This window comes from Lissotriton helveticus, chromosome 5_1, assembly GCF_964261635.1.
Source record: "Lissotriton helveticus chromosome 5_1, aLisHel1.1, whole genome shotgun sequence".
Classification (NCBI taxonomy): domain Eukaryota; kingdom Metazoa; phylum Chordata; class Amphibia; order Caudata; family Salamandridae; genus Lissotriton; species Lissotriton helveticus.
The window spans coordinates 1,547,376,580-1,547,391,919 of NC_136065.1; the positions used below are offsets into that span (position 1 = coordinate 1,547,376,580).

A 15,340-nucleotide genomic window follows, 5' to 3' on the forward strand; every position below is an offset into this window, starting at 1 on the left:
AACTTTCTGTGAAAGGTTAGAGAGAAAACAGAGGCAGATCCAAAAATTCATGATAATGTCCAGGTAAGAAAGGAAAACAAGCAATTATAGGAGGGACAGTTACACCCTCAACACTATTCTCTCAGGGGGTAACCAATAAGTACCAGAAGAATAACAATTATCCTTACAGAGCTGGAAGAACAAAGGTTATAGTTTGGATTGATCAATTCAAATAAGAATCATGTCACTCTAGCCATAGTATGCCTAATAGCTTTGTTATCAAATCAAATAAAAGCATCTCTTCATGCGTTCCTATGATAACTTGTCATCATCATTAGTCACCAATTCCGGAAGAGAAAGGGGAGCCTTTGATGGCCCGTACCTGATCAAGCATATTCTGAGTTATGGAATTAGTTGGGCAGACACCGAAATAACTGAACCAGAATCATATCAAGGTTGTATTTCTTTGTAGAGCAAATAAACAGGAGCTGAAACATCCCAAATAATCAAAAAATGATAAGGGAGGTGAGAGCTATGTGCCCCTCACTCTATTATAGAAGACAGGACTTGCTGTTTCACTGAAACCTAAATGGTCTTATAGGGCCTTTCCGGACTTTGATAAAGGCCCTATCTTCATCAGTTCCTTCTGTGAGGTGTAGCTATCTCTATCGGTGACTCAGTGAATCTGGTGGGTAAGGGCAAAAACACAGTGAACAAAGTTCTCACCTTAGGTCCTTCATTCCTCTTTCTTGCAACCTGTGCCCGATTAACAAGACCTGATCTAATAATTCAGCGGAGGAAGTGAAGTGAGTAGTTCGAGCAAGCTTGTCTTTGATCTCTGCCTTGAGACGTCACGGAAACAAATCATTAGGGCTTCTTCAACCTGGGAAGTCTAACCAGCTAATTTATGGAAACAAAAAAACATTTTCAAAAAAACGCCTGATCCCTTGGATGTGCATAATATATGCACGGGGTTCTAATATATTGGTCTTTTAAGGTTCCTATATATATATATACTTACAGAATCCCAGAACCACAGTGGGTTTCGCAGGAACACATGATCAGCTGACACGGAGGTTCCTGAAAGGAGGTGTGTGGGTATGTTGTAACTTCGCAACCTCCAGGTAATTATGTTTTAAATGATCCAAGTGTCACTAGAGCTCTTTGCTTTCATCATGCTCGTTAAGGTACAGCTGGCTAATTTTATGTTCCCGTGTTATTGTCTACCACTGTAGGTGTTAAATTGGAAAACACAATGAATAAGTGAAAAGACAACCCCTGTACAGCCCTGATGAAGTTGCGATAAGAGTTAGCAACGAAACATGTTGGCAATTCACCATTAGGTTTGGTTTAATAAGGACCAATTTTAACTTGGGAGGTTTGCAGCCCAGAATAAAGCTTGAGTGGCTAGCAAGCGTCTCAATTTTAACGTTGAGAATTACACTTTTTCTTTCTCACGAGGGGTGTTTTGTGGATTCGTGCCTGAGTGGGAGTTATTGATCGAGTCTCTTTAGAAAGGAAACCAGTTGTTGGTTTCACTTCTTTTCTCCCTTTTCTTTTCTTTCTTATTCACGATTGAGAGAGAGTTACCAATGATGATAAGTGGGTTAAAGTGGTAATTGTTGGCCAGTAACCACTTGGGGCGGTTCTTCCGTGAGGTGCTCTCTCTCTTTCCCCACATTTTTCTATTGTATGAAAGGTGGGAAGTGTGGTGGTCAATGAACATGCTGGGTATTTGGTTTTAAACGTGACACTGTGACCTATGTGTATAAAAATTATTACATATGAAGAAGGGGATGAAAGGATATTGTATACCCCGATGAGTCACGCGGAAAAGGAAAATAGTGTCGTTAAGGTGGGGCCTTTTGTTGTTCATAACGGTTTGAGTGGGGGGCGGCCCTCTCCTTACTTCCCCCTTGGCTCCAAGTAGATTGAATTGTGATTGAGTAAGCCAGGAACCAAAAAAAGTATCAGTGTCCATTGTGGGTTCGTCTGTAGTGTTTCAAATGTAATAAACATCTGTACTACAGGGCTAACAATGTGATGTTCAACTTTTTCTTAGCCTTCTTCATAACTTCATAAAGGCAGATGATGTATGTACTGGCGATATACAAGGTTGGTGAGTTTAAAGTCTGCGGATTGAGATCCCAAATACAAGGAGGAATCTGTGTAAAGAGTTGCCTGAGGTTCTCAGGGAGATGTTACTGGTGTCCTTTTCTTAGGGCATTACTTAGAAGGAGGATATCTGGCATGATCTCTTTGATACTCTATCAATGGACAGTGTTCTCTAGGATATATTCAACTCAGATGGTCTTCTCTAAAGTGCTCTTCTCTGGTTGTCCATTCTCATGATCCTTCTTTGTCAGAGCTCTTTTGGAAATTCTTCTCCATGTAATTTATCATTAAGTTGTTTCTCAGCAGATCCATCTCCTTCCTTACCTCTTGTGGCTGTACGTATTCAGTTTGGGCCTCTAATCAATAGGGGTTGCTAAAGCGGGAGGTTGTGGTACATGACTAGATCATCTCAATAGTCACTGAGGTCTAGTGACTGTGTACATAGAACAACAATTTCCTTAACAGTCATTGAGCACATTTCTGATTGTGTTTCTAAGGCTTTGATTGCCTGAGCAATGAGTGATCTCCAACAGATCAAAGCTTTGAGTGAATGTTTGCAGGTTTATTATTATATCATCCGTTATTGAGCTTCCTGTGACATTGTCTGCAGGTCTACAATTGACTTAGCAGTCATTGATCTCCTCTGAGAACAGGTGATTGTATCCTACTTTGACCCTGATAGGTTAATTAGAACATAGGTCAATAAGCTTGCATATTCTTGAAGACTTAACATGCCCCATTTCAGTTACGCTAAATACCATAAGTGGGACAGTACAGCTGTAAATACTATTGCCCCTTCTCGAATTAAGAAAACAAAGTAAACACACAAATGGCGTTTCAGGGAGTAAGGAAAATATTCACTACAATCCCGAGTTTAAAACTACGTTCAAAGCCGAACTTACAAAAACTCTATTAATATGGCCAATTAACATATTATTCTCACCATCTCTTACATGCAGGGAATAGGCAACACTAAACGTTCAAAATCATTAAGAAGCTCTCCCGGCACGGTGCAGCGTACCAAGAATGGAAGAAGCAAGGGGAAAAGGCGGAGCCAACTTTAGTGGGATTACTCAGATTCACAGATGTCTTACCCCCTGGACGAGGAAGAGGATATACAGCCATCGGGTTGGGATAAGATGAAAAGCTTGCCGGCCACTTCTGATCCCTCTGAGCCCTCATTGGCATCAATCTTAGCCTCAATAAAAGAGTTCCAAGAAGAGGTACGGGCAGATAATCGTGCAGCTAAGGGGGCAGCCAAAAATCTGCAAGGAGGCCTCAGACGTCTAAACAAAACATGTACTGATATAAGTGACCGGGTCTCCATGATCGAGGGGCGCACTAAATGTCTAGAAACTGAACCTACTGCGGTTAAAAAGCAAAGTGAGGCCAACACCGCCTGCCTTGAGGACATCATGGCAAAAATGGAGGAGCAAGAAAACCGCCAGCGCAGGAACAATCTCTGCCTGCTTGGTATTCCGGAGGGTAAGGAGGGAGAAGACCCTAGGAGGTTCATCGTGAAACTTTTGCAAGATTCTTTCCCTGAGCATTCTGGTTGGGACTGAGACCGAGAGGTACAGAGGGCCCACCGCTTTCCCTTCAACCTAAGGCGGTAGCGTGATGGCAACAGGGGTACATGGCGGCCACCCAAGGGTGTTCCTGGTATATTTTGGGAATTTCCTTCTGAGACAGCTCATCTACGATCAAGCCCGCCAAAATTCCAAGAAAGGGGCTAACGGAATCAACTTCTTTGCTAAACCAGACTTTTGCCACCAAACAGTTGAGCGAAGATGGCGCTTAAGACAGTTAATCTCTCCATTTCAGAAGCTGGGAGCAGAATCCTATCTCATGAACCCTGCTAGATTTAAAGTTATCTTTAATGGGGGATCCAAGATATTTTTGTCGGAAATTAAAGCCGGGGAGTACCTAGAGGAGATGAAGTCTAAAAAGGGTCCTAGATAAAGAGTCCAAAGGGAATGCGTGCATTGGCATTTAACTATTTTGTACTATCTTTTGTACCACTATACCTATGTACCTTTGTACCTTTACACCTGTCAAACTCTTGGGCCTCTCCCTCAGAATAATTTATGTTTCTGCAAGGCTCAAACCTTTGTGACCCGGTGATGTACTAGCATACCTTACTAATATGATCAACAAAAAAAAAGGGGGAACCTAGCTGTACTAAATTTTAAACTTTCAAAGGTGTGGTTGGCGGCTGAACTACACTAATGACTACCATCACTCAGGTAGTATCTGATTGCTCTGAGAACAAAGGGGGGGTGGGACGGGTGGAGGGGCATTCGAGGGGATGCAACAGGAATCAGGGACACTCTTTTTCTGACACTTATTTACATATTTTTTCACATACACAATAGGCAAGGTTAAGATATACTTGGAAAGAGAAGAAAAAAAAAGAAGGGGAGAGCCAGTTGGCTCAAGAGACTATCAGTCAGTTCTTCTTTTAAAATACTTTAATGGCTAAAAAAGGGGCTCTCAGATTTATCTCTGCCAATATTTGTTGGTTAAACGATGCAAGGAAAAGGCAAAAAGTTGCACAAGGGCTACGGTCTCTAGGGGGCGACATCATATGTCTCCAGGAGACACACTTAGAGGGATTACAGAAGCACCTCCTGAATTTTTTAGGGTATAAAATCATTGGAGCTACCACACAGGGTGCTAAAATATAGGGGGTAGGAATCTTGGCTGAAAAGAAATTACCCATTTAGAATCCACTCATTAAATCTGACTCACTTGGTAGATGGGTGATCGCGGAAAGTCACCTGCCCACAGGCCCCCCCTTCACTACATGTTCCATTTATGGTAGCAACGCTGACGATCCAGGTATCATTAATCTGATTTATTGGGAGCTAGCTCACTGGCCTACTCCAATAATCTTATGTGGCGACCTTAACATAAACCTGCCACATGACCGGGAAATAGGGAGCAAATGGGGCTATAAAGGTAGAAAACCCTTGGTGTATCACGCACAAACCAATTTAGCACAAACCCATGGGCTTAGCGACGTTTGGTCTAAACTCAACTCCTCCCAACCCGGATACACCTATTTCTCGTTTCCGCACCGAACATTTGCTAGGTTAGACTACTTCCTGATCTCGTCTTCCCTACTAGGCAAATGAACCATAGACATAGCTCCACGCTTCATGTCAGACCATACTCCACTTATCCTGAATATAGGGGGGCTTGAGAACTGGAAGGAGATTCCAAGGTGGAGCTTCGAGAAAGCACTCTTACAAGATGCTGGCTACCGAGCTCATATGCAAGCCTGGTTTCAGGGATTTCTTGAAGTAAACCTGTGATCTGCCTCTGACATAATAGTGTGGGACACACTAAAAGCGGGTATCCGGGTTGAAACTCTAAGATTTTCAATCAGGAAAAATAAAAAATAAAAACAACTAATTACTGATTTACAGGAAAAGCTAAAAAAAAGCAGAAACCACACTAGTTTAAAGGGTCCAAAGTGGAGTGGAGACTGAGAACATTCAGGCCAAAGTTACACTCATTAAGGCAGAAATAGGGGCAGTATTCGCAGAAAAAACAGCAGCTAAATGGCCAGCTACGCGTGAAACACATTATGAGTGTAGCCACAGCATTGGCCACCATCTTGCTGTCAAAACTAGGCAACAAGCCGTAAACAGCGAAATATGCACAATTCGATTACCAACAGGGGTAGAGATCAGTGACCCTATTAAGATCCAAGAGGGCTTTCAAGACTTCTATGCAGCGTTATACTCAGAAGAAAATAATCAGCCAGCTGAACTATATGAACTTGAAACTACTAGTTACATGCATGACTAAGAACTCAGGCTCTTAACCCGGGCGATTGTGCACAGTTGGAGGCTACACCAACCTGGGACGATATTTCAGCTGCCCTAGCTACCCTGCCTGACGGTAAAGCTGCAGGAATAGAAGGTATTCCTGTGGAATTTTACAAGATATTTGCACCCCAAATAAAATCCATCTTTCTTGACGTAGTAACTGCTATATTCAATGGAGGTTCCCCCCTGCCTCCTGGTCCAACGCTAAAATCTCCATATTTCCTAAAAAGGATAAGTCGCCCTTAGAAATCGGCTCATACAGGCCTATTACCCTAATAAACTTTGACTCCAAGGTTTATTCCAAAATGCTCGCAATAAGATTATCTGCGGTAATAGAATCCCTGGTGTCAGAATGGCAGCATAGTTTTATTCCAAAAAAGAGCACTACCGAGCATATATGGAGGGCTATCACTCTATTTGATGCAGCGCAGGTGTCAGGAGACCCGATGTCCCTGATCCTGTTAGACGCTGAAAAAGCATTTGACCGGGTCTCCTGGCGGTTCCTGTGGAGTGGCATAAACAGGATGGGCTTTGGTCCTAGGCTCACGCAGGCAGTTCAGGCTCAATATCAGTACCGGACGGCCTGTGTAGTGATAAACGGGAGGCTTTCTGAGAACTTTAACATCTCGCTGGGCACAAGGCAAGGATGTCCCTGCTCCACTTTGCTTTTTGCCCTCTACATAGATCCCCTAAGAAAGAAAATTAAAAAAAACTCGGCAGTTCTGGCAGTGAGAACACAGGGAGTTAACACCAAGATCATGGTGTACGCTGATGATCTGGCCATCACCACCCCTGATCCTGAAAGTGCTATTTTGGCACTAGAATCAGAAGCACAGGCATTTGGAAGAATCTCGGGGTATGCATTAAACAATAACAAAACACAAATAATAATTAACAGGGAAGTTAAATGGAACAACAGCCGGGTAGTTGCAAAGGCCAAATACCTGGGGGTGACAATAACAGCCAACTTAGATGAAATTGTAACAGAGAACTTAGCTCCTTTGGCGTCCGAAACAAAAAGAGCCCTTAAATTAATCGACAACTGCATCTGACACTTGTGGGAAGATACAATGTAATTAAAATGACTTATTTTCCAAATCTACTCTATTACTTTCGCTCCATCCCACTGGAATTTAGCAAGGCACAGTTACTGAAATTTCAGCAAATTTTTACACAGTTCATTTGGGCTTACGCGCAACCAAGACGGGCCCTAAGACAACTGTCACTTCCTAAAGAGCGGGGTGGCTGGGCATTGCCCAATATAGTACACTATTATTGGGCGTCAGTTCTGCAGTATAGCACCGATTTAATTTCGGGACACTCTCTTACTCCTGCAACCGGTCTGCCCTCTCCATTTTGGCTCCTGTTCGGAGAGGAGTCTCCCAGCTGTCTCTTTAGGCAGGTATCCTTTGGGTACTACAAGCGGGTCTGGTTTAAGACACTGATGAATTCTTTTAAGGTGTTTGGTAATATAATCTATGGTCTTGGAAGGCTCAACCACTATACCCCTATCAGCTTGAACTGCAACTTACCCGCCATTTTTGGCCGAAGCTACTTAGCAGAATGGCATAAAGCTGGGATTTTAAAACTAGGAGACTTAATCTTAAATGAAAGAATTAGTACCTTTGCTGACTTACAAAACAAATATGGCTTAAAACATCAAGACGCCTTCAAATACCTAGCTATTTATGACTTTCTTTCACGAAAGGCTGGGGAACACGCCGGGTTTTCGGAAGTCACATTTATCAATCGTCTACGAACTCCAGTAACGCCACAAATAGGTTCTATCTATGCTGCCTTAAACGCCGAAACCCCAGACGATCTCCCCAGGATAGCGGACAAGTGGTACTCGAAACTAGAGGCGCCACATAGCTTGTTTTTTAAATCACTTGAACTCTCCCAAAGTGACTTGTTGTCAGCAAACTTACAGGTTCAGCACTTTAAGAGCACCTTCTTTCTATATATAACACCTAGTAAAATCGCCAAATGGGGAACGGGTAAGGGGACTGACTGTCCACGGTGCTCTGAATTTGGCGCCGACTCTATCCACATGTTTGCCACCTGTCAAAAGCTATCCCCTGTCCTTCTTAGAATACAGGAATTTCTGGGAAAGGTTATGCCTCAGGCATTTGTACTAACCCCCACGACAATCATGCTAGAGACATGTGAAGAGTTTAGTAGGACAAAAGGAGGGGCATTGGTATTCGTAGCCATGACAGTTTGGAGGATTTGTGTAGCCTCAGCTTGGATTGGGGCTGACCCACCCCCCTTCTCCCAGTGGCTAGCTAGGCTAATGGCAACTTATCATCTTGAAAAAGCTCTATATGTCAAGAAAGGTCGCTAAAGGAGGAAAAAGGGTCTAGATATTTGGGGACCTCTCACCACTTAGCCAGCACAGTCTGATTAACTCTTTTCTCTGTTTATCTTCCTTCGGCTCTTTTTCTCCTTTCTCTCTCTTTTTCTTAACCTTGCAGCCCTTCTAGTCTTCGTTCATATTTTAGGTGTTCTTCTGTGTATAATTTTTTGTCCTTGATGAATTTGCCAAATGTGTTCTTTTGCAAACATAGGGGTGGGGGCAGTGCATACTGTGCATTGGACAATAAAAAAAATAAAAAAAGAAGCTGTCCCATATCCCCACGACTACCTCTGCTAATAGGATTTTCTAATACTTTTTTGATCAACTCTGTTTTTTCCTGACAAAAGATTAACCAAATGTTCACTTCAATTTTACATAGCAGGTCTATAACTCACATTACATGTGTAAGCAAAGAAACCTCTCTATTCTTTCCACTGAGTCAAGTACCATTAACTCATCTAATGCTTCCTCTCATCATTTTGGCAAATTTAATTCTCCTTCCCTTAATGATTTTTCTGAATACACTTAAGTCTGTAATTGAGGCTCTCCACAATAATCCATAAGGATGTCCATAAACTCACTAAAGCAGTAGAACAAATTATTAATCCATCATTACAATTTGGAATTGTTCCTATGGAGTTGAAGTAAGGCGTTGTTAAGCCTTTACTTAAATAAAACAATTCTTGCCCATAAGACTCTGCTACCTACTGTCTAATTAAATTAGTTCCTGCTGCTGTAAAATTCTTGAAAATATTGTGACGTAACAACTATGCATCTATCAAGGAATTCACTGCTAGATGAATTTCAGGTTGGCTTTCGTTCTTACAGAAGTAAAGAATCTGTATTCATTGTCTTTCAGGATGATCGGCTGATAGCTGCCAACACTAATTTCACCAGTGTCCTAATTTTACCGGCCTTTCAGTAGCCTTCGACCCTATGGACCACAATTTTTTAATTCCCAGATTGTCCGGATGCAGGAAACTAGGAACTGTCTTAACACAGTAGAAATATTTTCTAGATAATCACACCCAAAGGGTAATGTTAAATAACTTTCTCACCCCTTCGTCGATAAAAGCTGGGGTGCCTCAGAGCTCTAATCTTTCACCCTGCTTATGATCATCAGAAATTATGGCTGTTCATTCTATCCTTATGCTGAACACGCTCAGCTTGTTTCCTGTCTAACGGGTCCATAGTGTTCCAAAAACAGCATTTCCAGATTGTCATAATAAGATCAAACATTGGATTGATACAAACTGGCTCAAAATAAGCATAGAGAAAACCGAGATTCTTCTAACAGGCAAATAATCTGACTCTTGGTTTGCTGTCCCCTGGCCTTCTGCCTTAGGACCTCCCATTGAGCCTCAATCATAAGTAAAAAGACTCAACTTAAAATTTGATTCTAAACTGAAAATGGATATCCAGATTTCCTGTGCTGACTTAACCTGTTCCTTTTTCCTACACAAGCTTAGACCCATCCTTACTTTCCAATCTCTCAAAGACAGGAAAACAATAGTTGGAGTACATTTGGTTATCGGCCCAATTAGGGCAGTTCTCATTACCTTGGCATCTCCAAACAGCAACAGTCTAGACACCAAACTATTCAGATTCGGGCTGCTAGGTCAATTGTATAACATTTCCACTGTACTTCAGCAAAGCCTACCTTGTCCAAGCTTCATGATTTCTTATTCAAAAAACGATTCTCTGTCTCTCTATCATCTGTAAATGTTGATACATTTTGGCTCCCAATTTGATCAAAAAGAGACTTCTCAATCAATGTAACACTACACACCATTTTCAATCTGCTCAAGTAAATCTTCTTCTGGTTCCTTGATTTAGACAAACCAAATCTTTCATGGTTCTGGCCTTCAAGAACTAGAATGAACTTTCTATTGGGCTGAGACGACACCTTTCTGTTGGAAAAATTATTAAAACTCATCTTTATTTGTCATAATTCTGCCTCTTATCTTTTCCTTTTGTTAGGCTCTAGCACTATCAGACATTCGGCTGTAAGTAGCATTTAACAAATACTCTTCAACATAACACTGAGGTCTTCTGTGAGCATGTGCTTGTATCTGCAGGGAAGATAGCATAATCAGTCACTGAGATCATGTGTGAATGTGTATACAGGGCTGTCATTATCTGAACAATTACTGAACAGTAATTGATATTGTGTGAATTTATCTGTAGTGTTATGATTCTTTAAGCAATCTAAGAGAACATATCTATGTGTCTGTAAGACTGTGATCAAGCCAGCAGGCAGATATTATTTGTCTAAGAGATGACTGCCTTACCAGTTAAAGAGCTGGGTGAATAGGACATAATTACTGCACTGAATACATTCAGAACACCTCGGTGTCTGATTTCATCAGGTGAGATTATTTTATGGCATCTGACACGGGATACTCCTCAGCCCAGAATGTTTCTGCATTACGGATTAAAAGTAGAGCTCAAGTGTTCACACATGCATTTTCCTTACCTATAACGTTCCTCCTGCAAACACTGTGTCATATATGTGTAGTCTCTCTGAAGCTGGGCCTTCAGGTCCTCCATGGAGTCCTCTAAATGTGACTGGCTGTCTTTGATCTCTCGCAGCTCTTCCAAGAGGGTGTCAAAGTTAATTTGATGACTGTCTAAAGTGTTAGATTTAGGGCTTCCCATTCCCCCAGGTCCTGCTCCCGAGTTGCTGCCCACTGCAGATCCCGAGGTGGCACTGGAGCATTCATCGTCACTGCCATACTTTGGACTTGATACCAATGTGGCACTCCCACTCAAGGTCCTTGAGGCTTCCTCTGGATGAGGGTCCTCCAACATGTCTTTCATGTGTGCAATGTTATCTGCACTACCAAATTTGTTCCTGATTAGGCTGGCAAACTCACGGGGTTTGGAGACAACGGCAGTATGGGTAACCTGTGACAGCCCTGAGAGTCCCCCCTTAACACCCTCTACCACTCCACCACCAAAACCGCTGATGCCAGCTCGAACATTGGCTCCCACGCCCTTGAGGCCCTGATGCATATCCCGGAGCACACCCTTGTGCTGCCGGGAGATCCCATTCTGTTCGATCTCCTTCAACTTCTTGTGATAATGTTCCAGCTTCTTGTGCAGTTGAGCGATAGTCTGAGCAGATTTCTGATTCTTCTTCTCAAAGACCTGTTTGATGCGAGAAGCTTGCTGCTTGTCTGCATTGTTGGCCAGCTTCAGGTATTCTGCTACATTGTCATCCCGGGCTTCTTGCTCCACCTTAATCTGCTCGGTGATCTTGAGAATCTTCTGGTGAAGATGTTCAATGGCGGCCTTTGCCCTCTGTGGATCAGGCACGTAGTCGGGGACATCCAGGCTGATGTTGCCATCAGATCCGCCATGAGTGGTGTTTGGAGGTAGACCAAGTGTGTTCACGTCTCCTTTATCAATCTGAAAATAAAGAAAAAGTAAATGTCTTCTGTGCATAAATACATCACTCCTGATCTAGGTGAAGTAGCATCAAAGTGTAAGACTCTGATAGAGCTTTGACAATGCCTCAAACCCCTGAACTTCAATGCCCCAGTAACATAATGCCACACACAGCTTTATCAAGACTGGTAGGCAATCGATATTCTGGTACTGTCACTGCTGTATTCGTCTATGCCAAACCCAGCTCAATTCAGAAATGCAAAAATCCAATAATATCTTACAAGTGAAATATTCACAAGCCTTTGACAGTGTCTTCCATTTTTTTTTACCTGAAATACCAAGTGGCACTCCAGTACTATCCTTTATACAATGCCCATCATGACTTGGGTAGTGTATTTAAGTTCAGACACAACATACCATTCTGCTGCAGCAGGGTCCAACTGGCCTATAGATGAATCAGGCAGTGTCCAATGGGCTGATTTGACGAATCAGTACATGTGCCAGTTATTTAGCATTTGCGGTCCTTGCTTTGTGGCCTGGTGGGTCAATTTTTACTGTTGATTTCCCTGATAACTATAACCATTTTGGCTATTAGTTTCACTAATGGGGACCGTTACCAGTGGGTCTGCAAAAACATACACAATAACAGGGAACTGTTGTCCACATTGAAAACAGGCTCACACAGAACCGCTGCTACCTAGAAGCAAGTTTTCCTCTCAAGAGCACAGCTTTGGCTAAGGGGAGGTGAGCCCAGAGGGTGGTTGGGCAGAGGCAGGACACCACAACATTTTAAATGTTTGGGCAAGGGACAGAGGGAGAGGTAAGGGCAATGCCAAAAGTGCTTTGGTGTGTGTTACTTCACCAGAAAATGTTTCACACATGGGCAGAGGAGTGAAAGGCAGTGCTGAGGCAGGTGGCAGAACCCTAAGCAATGTTAAATATTTAGGTGACCGTGAGTGGTGGGATACCAGGTATCTCATTTTTGAATATTTGAAAATGTGGGGGAATATCGAGGGTGGTGTGGAAGGGTGGTCGGATGTCAGATTTTATTATTATTCAATTTGGTTGGGGAGATGAGGGAAATGGTGCAATGGCTAGTGTGTGGTTGGGTTGAATAACAAGACACCATGTGCAATTTATAAATTACATTTAGCATGGGGTGGGGAGGGCACATTCACCATGCATGCATGGCTCAATATGATTCTTCTACCCATGTGCTGCTGACCTAAACAGAGCCAGTAGATTTGGCATGAATAATACAAATTGTAGGCAACTGTCAATAAAGAGGATGCTTTTCACTTTTCAATTCAGGGTTCTTAGTGACATTATAGACACGTTGACCTTCGCTCTCCTTGTCTACTTGTTGTCAATCAGAACACTTGGTAAAACACATTTTTATTATTCACAGTTACCCTTTTATATTTCGATTTGCAGTGCTTTTTGGGCATATACCTTCAATTCCTGCCCAATGTACTGAAGAGATACACAGACAGGGGCTTAACTACCACCGGAGCAGCAGGTGCTGTGACACCGGTCCCAGAACATTAACAATTTCTATATTTTAGCCCCACAACAGCAGTAAACTGAGCCATTTTCCTTGCTTGCACCAGGGTCAACGGCATTCAAGCTACGTTACTGTGCACACAAAATTATAAAGTACCCATAAGATGACTCCTCAGCTGAAAGCTCTTTATCCTTAGAAACGTACAGATAGTCTACTGAAAACTGCTTCTCTAGCTATTAAGTCAGAGCTTTTGCAGTATGGTACCACATGTGTGCATGTGTCAAACAAGGTAACCACATCAAAGGTGCAATTGCTAATAGTATAACACACTTTTTAGCCCATAAGACTTAATTTATGACCAAAGCTTGAAAAAAACCACATGGGGTCACGAGGGGATCTACCTTAAAGAACAGTGCCAATTAGATTGGAGGAGAAAGCCTCACCAAGTTTTGTGGCATGCATATCATTGGCAACCTCATCCCACCCTCGTGTCATGGTACTACCAGCGTGGACTCAACTTTAAGGAAAACCCAGGGTAATACCTTTAATAATGGGCACCTTAGGTACAACTAAAACCAACAAATTGAGATGGCAAGTAGATACGATGATTAAGCCAACATGTTTCTGCCTACATGCATGCCAGTGCTGGTCAGGGGCATTCGGCAAGGCCAACGGGGATCCCTATCTCTATTCCTTATACCAAAAAAGGTAAGGATAAAGTACAGATATGTCAGAGCGTGAATCCTACCTTCACAACCCTGGTAACCATGGTCCCTAAAATATGGAAGATATATAAGCAACATCTCATTAGAAATCAAGAAACAGTCTAAGCTTGGCACTCAAGTGATCAAACAAATGCACAGTGATGATATACTCATAACATATGTGCATTAATATTTTCTTCAACAAGGTGTTTATTTTTATTAAAAATGTCTTTCATGTACTTGCATGTGTACTCTTTAAGAGGATTGGAAATCAATTACTGATGTCAAGCATTTTACTAGAATGCTCACAGGAGGCCAACTTGGGGGAGGACTTATTATGTATTTCAATTAGGTAATTAGTGTCCTAACAACATTTTCGCTGTTCGTGATGTTGGCCAGTGATCAAGGGCTGGGAAGCCAGAAACGTGTTTGGCCTCATGTTTCTGATGACCAAGAGCTGTGCTTGCGACAGTCTAAATTAGAAAGTCAAACCTGCTGTTTTGAGCACCTTCGTTCGAGGATAAAGCTTTTTCAAAATTGAGACGCCCGTCCAGCCGTGAAGACTGTACCACCACGAGAAAGAGCGGGTCTCCTGTGACGGGATTGTAGTCAAGAGCGGCAACAACAGGTGAAAGGACATACTGCTGCGAGCTGGTTAAATGGAGCACGAGTGAGCCCTCTGGAGGGCACTGAAATTTGTATATTAGCATCTCAAAAACCAACGAACCCACTGGGGGGCGAGATTGTGCTGCGGACTATACTTACCAGAATGCACTGAGACTCACAGGAGGCCCACTTTGGGGGCGAACTTATGTATCTCAATGCAGTAATTAGTGTCCTGCAACATATTCGCTGTTCGTGATATTGGCCAGTGATCAAGGGCTCGGAAGCCCAAAATGCGTCTGGCCTGATGTTTCTGGTGACCAAGAGCTGTGCTTGCGACAGTCTGAATTAAAAAGTCAAACCTGCTGTTGTGTGCGCCTACGTTCGAGGATAAAGCTTTTTGGAAGAGTATATATTTATATATACATACATATATATAATTTCCCTCTCAACTGAAAAAAGCAAAGGTTATAGTAACGTTTTAGTTCGATGAATATGTCAATTAACAAAAAAAACGCAGAAATTCACCAGTTATAGATAGCAGAGATAACTATACCTTGCGCTCTGCCCTGCACTGTTTAAGACCTCACAGATTACAAGGCCTGGATTTGTCCTGAAAAGCCAGATGTTCTCAGTCAGGCGTGGCATCTGACAGAAACCGAAATTGCTCTGCCCAGCTAAACCACACTGAATGGCGAACTTTGCCTCATCTCTCCCATCTGACACTACTTGGGAAAGGATGGCCTGGGCCTCCTCTGGGACCTGTGGCAGCACTTGTGCAACCGTTTTCCACAGAGTGTGAGAATAACGGCCAAATAAGCATGTGGTGTTCACCAACGGCAATGCAAGGCTG

The 15,340-nt window shown here is 42.6% G+C and overlaps 1 protein-coding gene across 2 annotated transcripts in view; it reads right to left on the reverse strand.

The window, feature by feature from the left end:
- TMCC2 (transmembrane and coiled-coil domain family 2) overlaps positions 1-15,340 on the reverse strand; it is a 521,381-nt gene that overhangs the window by 179,680 nt on the left and 326,361 nt on the right. For both annotated transcript variants that reach the window (XR_013594933.1, XM_078644625.1), the window contains exon 3: positions 10,763-11,697. Coding sequence is in view for 1 of the 2 variants with exons in the window: in XM_078644625.1 (XP_078500751.1) it covers positions 10,763-11,697 (935 nt within the window). In the remaining variant the exon portion in view is untranslated. The remainder of the gene's footprint in view (positions 1-10,762; positions 11,698-15,340) is intronic.